General features: G+C 41.0%; 1 gene segment (V, D, J or C); it reads left to right on the top strand.

Annotated features, from left to right (window-relative positions):
- The first annotated feature begins 5,375 nt into the window (after positions 1 to 5,375).
- LOC101625214 lies at positions 5,376 to 5,934 on the top strand. The segment is given in 2 exon segments: positions 5,376 to 5,424; positions 5,618 to 5,934. Coding segments are annotated over 2 exon segments (366 nt in total).
- Positions 5,935 to 7,204: the final 1,270 nt, after the last annotated feature.

Here is a 7,204-nt window from a genome sequence, read left to right as displayed (position 1 = left end):
ACATACTACCTGTACTGGTACAAGCAGCTTCCCGATGGGAAGATGACTAATGTTATTCGTCAGTATTCTTCTGATAACAATGCAGTAAAGGGTCGCTATTCTGTAAACCTCCAGAAAACAGACTACACATTCTTCCTCACCATTAAATTCTTACAACTGGAAGATTCAGCAATGTATTACTGTGCTCTCAGAGCTTACAGTGATGTACACTGTGTTTGAAATGATAGTAAAAGCTGAACAAAAACCCTGAGCGCAAGAAGTATAAGACCTCTGCTCAGGATCCGAGCTGAAATCACACCTGCACATACTGGACAGGCGATGGCTGTGACTGTGGTTGATTCTTCTGTGGTCCTGTTCAGTGTTAATTCTGAGTAAAATCTCCTTTTATGTCATTTGGAAATGTGTCAAGAATAATGTTCTTCTAATACATTCTCAGTCTTATTTCTTCACTTAAAGTCAGTGGTACTGAGCATTTGCATATTTGTCCAATGTTGAAAATAATTGCCCCATTATGATTCCAAGTGGCAGCTGCACTAAAAATGCTCACACCGAAACAGTCATTCGGACCATTTCCTTAGCTGTTTCCTTTAGGCTTTTCAGTTAAGATATATTCAGAGAAGCAGAACCATAGTGATTGCTGAGTCACAGGGTTTACCCCTCATGCAATTGCTGGAACTAGTAACAGAATTTACACAAAACTCTTTTTTTAAAAAAGATTTACTTATTTATTCAAACAGAGCTGGGGTGCAGGCCCGATGTGCACTGGTGGTGAAAGGCTTCACCAGAGAGAGAGTTGGGAGCAGACCAGGCCAGCTGATGAAGCACAATAGTGAGGGGGACAGAGGGCAGTCAGTCAGGAGAGGTCTGCCATGCCAAGTGGGTCATCTCCAGGCTGGGATCGAACTCAAGTGGAAGTGGCTTTAGTTTCTTAGTGCTGTGCTTTCACCCGCTGCGCCACCATGGGGGGCCCAAGATCTTCTATTTATACGGACATTAGCCACTGCATTTACTATAAATTTCTTAGCACAACTATTGTAAGGAATCCTGGATGTGGACAAACCATGCACAACCTGCCTCTTAGCATATGCTTGAGTCTATGAAGTCGTTGAAACCAGAAAGACAAAGGACAACTTGTCTCTCACTTCCTCAAACATGGGTTAGGTAGCTTCAGGTGAAATGGGTATCACCTGCATCCTGCCACATGCAGACCTGGCCCAGACTGAGGAAGGACACCTGATGACGGTGGGGCTGTGGACAGCACTGAGCTGAGGGGCAGAGCAGGGGCAGCACAGGTGAGTCGCCACCTGCCTGGAGCCGGCTCTGGCCTGCAGAAGACAAAACCTGACTGCTGCGTCACAGCTGCCCTCAGCTCTGGCACTAATCCCTGTGCAGACAACATCAACCTGCAACAGAACAAGAAAGAAATTCTGGGAATTATATTTCTGTGAAGTTATTTGACATAATACAAGTTTACCCCAGTTCACTGCCAATAATAACAAGCTAACCCTCCCCACAAAGAGGTCGCATTCACTCAGCTACCTTTGGGCTAGTTCTTACCACTACTCACACTTTACCATTCATAACCATATTTTAACTACTCTGTGAACTAAAGGATTTAAAAAAAAACCCGCAATATATTCAAAATGTTGATTTCTTGGGGATTAAATCTTTTCAATTATCTAGAGAAAGTTGACACCTCATGTTTTGAAACATAATCAAGAATAATGCCTGACTTGTCATCATAGTGATAGAAGTCACCAAGGGAAACCATCTTGAAAGTACAAAATTAAGCCCATTTACACTTTACCTACCACCTATGAAAAGAAAGTATAATATTAAGTTCTTTGTTAAAAGTCACAGCTACGAATGTGGAAACTCAAAGCACACAGTGAAACTGCACCTGAAATGCACATGTGGAACAAGACTCAAGGCAGAGCATGTTAAAAAATAAAAAAAATCACCTCATATAAATCAATAAGAAAATGTTGGAAAAAAGACAAAATTTTGAAGCACAAATTCTGAAATACGATACCCATAATAAATAAACATATTAAATATTGGACAAAACATTTAATATTAGCAGTCCTTATAGCCATGTGTGTCTTCTCTGCAACTTGGTGTGTGAATGCAGTCAGAGGAAGGGACCCAGGAGGATAGGAGAAATAATGAGTATCCCCAGGGAAACAGGTGATTGAGCAAGTTTCCCTGAGATGACAGGGAAAGAAGAAAACGCAGTGACAGCACCCAGACTTGGACAACAGAGAAAAGGAATCTGATTTTACTTTTTTTTTTACTTAATCATATGTCAGCACTAAAGTAGTTTCATCCATTATGTAATTTAAATATCGCAATCTTGGAAACTAATTTCCATTGTTCCCACCTTTTATAGTTGTGAAATGACACAGACCTTTTCTAACTTTGAACAACATCTCTAACATGTACTTGCAGCAGCGGGTAGCATCTCAGAGGGCTTCTAAAGAGACAACCTAACTGTCTATTATTGTACAAATAGAAATTAAGACCCGTGTGCAGACACTCAGATGTGTACAAACACACACACTCACAAGGACAACATTCAGCCTTACAAGGAGGAAATGTGACATTTGTGAAAACATGGATGAACCTTGAAGGCACTGTGTTAAGCAAAATAAATGAGACAGAAAGCAATGGTGTATGATCTCACTTAAATGTCAAAGTTTGGAAAAGCTACAAATGTCATTGGTACGCAGAACAAATTCGTGGTTGCTTTGGTGGGGCATGAGAACATGGAAGAAATGGGTGAAAGTGGCCCAAACATACAAACTTCCACTTATAGTCCCTGGACGTAAAAGTACAGCCTGGTCACTGAATATAGGTTTAAAATTATACACAATTATGCATAAGCATGTACTTTGGAATAGTAAGTTTATCTGTTTGCTGTAGCTTTCTTGCACTGAGATATGCAGGGTTAAAATAGAATAAAGTTCTTGTTAGGATGCTTGGTCAGGGTAAGGGAATAACTACACTCAAGGATTAGAGGGAGAGAGATTAGGGAAGATTAGGGAAGATCTAGGAAGTGGTGATTCTGTGTTTGGAGATTTCTGTAAGGAACCGAGGACAGTTAGAAGACCATTGCCCACATACTCAGTTTTCTCCACCAATATGAAATTTTTGGAATTTGAGTATTTGACCTGAAGCCCTTCTCCAGATTTACTTTCAGGATAAAAGTGGGAAAGAAATGAACTCCATCACTGTTCATAAAAGGACACACTTCTATTCTGGAAACATTATTGCTATTAATAGTTTTGAATATTATCATTGATAAACAAATGATTGGACATACATTTGTTTTTGTGACAACTACAGCAGAGTCATAGAATCTCACCAAACATTTGTGTGCTCATAGCAATAGTGTGGCAGAATATTGACACCCAGTGGACTCACAGACTCCTTTCCTAGGGTTTCTAATAAATTAAATATCAAGTTATATCATCAATGAATATTTCATTACATTGCCAGGAAATTCTAGTTCAACATGGAGGCAAGACACAAGTCAGCTTATTTTGATTTCTATTGTTTGGTGCAGGAGGGAGGGTGTGGGGACTCTGGTGTCTCTTATGTAGAAGCCAAGAACTAGGGTGCATCTTTCTCCTTTGTTTCAGTTTGGAGGCAAAGAACTACCAAATGCAGATGAATATTTCCCATCTCACCTACAAATTCATTTCAGGAGTGCCTTCAGTTCTCATCACAGATTAATTCACCAAACAGGAAATTTTTAGGAATCGGTCACCTTTAATAATTCTTTTAATACAAACTAAATGCCTCTTATTTGCCAGATGTCACCTATTGCTACTGAACCACAGAGAACGGCCACATGTCCCAGGCGGGTCCTGACTCATTTAGACCTGGCCCAGCAGAGACCACATTTCACTCAAAATACGCACTAACGGGGGCCTGCAGACAGTCGCACAAGCTCTGGCCGTCATTTGCTCTCTTTCCATCTACTGGTGGATCGCGCTCACTCACGTTGAGTTACTGCTGGAGGCCGCACCGTCTGAGCTGCAGGAACTTGCAGCTGTGCTGTCAGGACACGGGGCAGGGCATGGGCAGGGGAAACGCTGTCCCCAGGTGCTGTGGGCATTGATGGCCTCAGCTCAGTGACAAAACTTGCAGTCCAGAACACCCCAGTGCTTGCTGCAGGAGGCCACGTGGGTCAGCTGGGTGTCTCAACTGATAAGAGCTCTGTCCCTGCACTGCCGGCCATGAGTTACTGTGACCCTAGTAGAGAATCTTCTATACTGTTGTCTCATAGACCCTGTCTGTCCTTTCTCTTTCAGCTCTTTATCCTTTTCTATTAATTTCTTCACTGAAACAATGAACACAATGGAAGATTGACTAGTACTTAGCACATGATCATGTAATATGCCACACTGTTCAGCTCACAACCTGTGTGGTTTACATGTCCTGAGCGTGGCTGACATCACATTGGTAGGGATGAAATATAGCTAATGCTGTATTGGGAAGATGAGGTTGCTTAATGAGATTTAATTGAGAAGTGTAAAAAAGAACCAATTATGAAATTTAATAAGTGATACTGAACATATTGGATCAATGGGGTAAAAAAAAAAGATGACTACAGGGCCATCCCAGGACAGGTGACACAGTTTTGGCAACCTAATTGTGAAGGAATCTATCATGTTGAGCATTCAGAGTCAAATAAAAAACAACCAGTGTCAGATTTCAAGAGTAACATGTTACTGGTGTTATAACTTCATAAACACATGAACAATTGGATAAGTCTGAAATTAGAAAGACTGACATTTACTCAATGATTTTTTTGAAGCAGCCTCATTGATTGTAATACCCATAAAAAGAAGGAAGACACACAGTATTTGCTTGGAATTGGACAGTCCTCCCTGAGAAAACAGAGTGTTTTGAATTTTTTTAAAAGTTCATTAGATTCTGGATAGTGAGAAATAAGTGGAAGGCAAGAGAATGACCATTCAATAGATACAAGAAGGTGCCAGCTACATAAACATTCTATTTTCAATCTGGCCCCAATATTTTTCCACTTACGGTCTACTGAATACCATCAATGTGTATCAATGGATTCATTCCAATTAACCCTCAGTTCAAACCCATAATACTAATTGTTTTCTCACATAAAGACTCATATAAGTATTAGGGAAGAGAAGTAGACAGAGTTCAGGTTTGTGGTGAGGCAGAGTCTTTCTACTTCTGTACATAACGGGGTGACAATGCAACCTGAGAAACCTATTTCCTGTGTGGGGAGCAGCAGCAAATCCAGAAATTACATAAACGCCCTTCCAGTCTCTCAAAGACACTGAGGTCCCAGCTGGAGGCACAACTACCACCGTGTCAGGCACACACGCCCCATGGCGCCCTCCAGCCTGCTGTGGGCACTGGTGGCCTTCACCTGCTCTGGTAGGTCCGGGGACAGACGGGGGTGGGAGGGTGAAGGGACAGCACCGGGCACATGGTACTTGTCATGGGTGAGGTGGAGACCTGGGGAGAGCAGGCAGGGGATGATTTCAATGTGCTTTATCTTTGTACAAATGGTCTAATTTTATAATATTTTATTCTCTGTGTCAGCTCAGTTTTCTGATTTTCGCTACAGAATCCAGTGTGGCCCAGAAAGTTATTCAAGATCAATCAACTACAACCAAACAAGAGGGGTCAGAAGTCATCCTGAAGTGTCGCTATGAAACAAGTTGGAGTTACTACTCCCTGTATTGGTACAAGCAGCTTCCTGATGGAAAGATGAGTTATATTATTTCTCAGTATTCTGCTTCTGCCAAAAACGCAGCAGAGGGTCGCTATACTATAACGTTCCAGAAGGCAGACAAAGCCATCTCCCTCAAAATTGTGTCCTTACAATTGGATGACTCAGCCAAGTATTTCTGTGCCCTCAGGGACGCACTGTGTCTGAAGTGATAGTAACAGCTGAACAAAAACCCCAGAGCTAAGTAAGAGCAGTGACCCTGCCCAGAAGCCAAGCGGAAGTCACACCTGCTCATCGCAGACAGGCAGTGGCAATGGCTGGTTGTTTCTTCTGTGGTCTGGATCAGGGGCTTGCATTGTAAATACAACTGTTGGTGTCACTGGAAACAAGTATCCGAGGACCTTTCTTCTAGTACATTCTCAGTCATGCATTTTTAACTTAAAATCAGTTTTCAGAGAACAGATATAGTCCCACAAGAATTTCAAGTGGCAACTACATTTAAAGCCTTCTCAGAGCTTTTGAAAATATTTCAAATTAAAATTTTTTCCAATATATTCACTACATTATCCTTCATTTTTGTACAATGTATGATTACTCATGAAATCCCACCACCAATTCACTGGTGCACCATTACCATAGTCCCTTGTGTCCTTCTGAATCCTGTTTTGATCCTTCTTCTTTCTCCACTACAGAATGTCTCTGATCTATAGTTACCTGATGAGTTTTATTTTAATTTGTTATAGTTACTTCTCTTTTCTAATCCTTATTTGGCTTCTCTACATTTCTCCCAGAAGTAAGACCACTGGGTATTTTTCTCTTTCTGGCTTTTTTCACTGAGGATAACCTCTTCCAGCTCCACCCAAATTGCTGCAAAAGGCATGAGTTTATCCTTTGTGATTACTGGGTAATATTCCATTGTATAAAGCTATTAAAGATTTTCACATTACAGATTGTGTCTAGTCTTTGAAGATGGTCCTGAAAATCATTTCTTGTGCCCTTTGCTCTTACATTTTCCTCTCAGTATTTTATGCCATGTTTATCCTTTATGGTAAATATAGAAGGAGCTCTAGACTCCCACCAATAGTGTGCATGTACTCCTGACAATATGTCTGAATGTTTGAATTCAGAGGATGCCTGGGTTCTTCTTAGAACTTCTAATAAGTAAATCAGCAACGAATACAATTTATTTATGTAACCCTTTAGACTGCAATGCAGACTTCAGAAGATTATTTTCTTCTGTTTGAGCGATGCTGCTATGAAATGACTTGGTGGCTGAGTCGGAGGCCGAGCTTGGTGGCTTGTTTGTCTCTTATGTGGACACCAGGACCAGGGGCACATTTCACCTTAGAATCAGCTTGGAGGCAAAAGAGCAAATAAAACATGAATGAATATTTAACATCACACCGATAATTTTTTCAGATATGCCCTCAGATTAATTCACACCCTTGGAAATTTTAAGTAATCAATCTCCTAGTTATTTCC

The sequence above is a fragment of the Condylura cristata genome, unplaced genomic scaffold (assembly GCF_000260355.1).
Source record: "Condylura cristata isolate star-nosed mole 26May11 unplaced genomic scaffold, ConCri1.0 scaffold00045, whole genome shotgun sequence".
Classification (NCBI taxonomy): domain Eukaryota; kingdom Metazoa; phylum Chordata; class Mammalia; order Eulipotyphla; family Talpidae; genus Condylura; species Condylura cristata.
The sequence above is the reverse complement of the archived record's forward strand: the minus strand, read 5'-3'. Positions and strand labels throughout refer to the sequence as shown.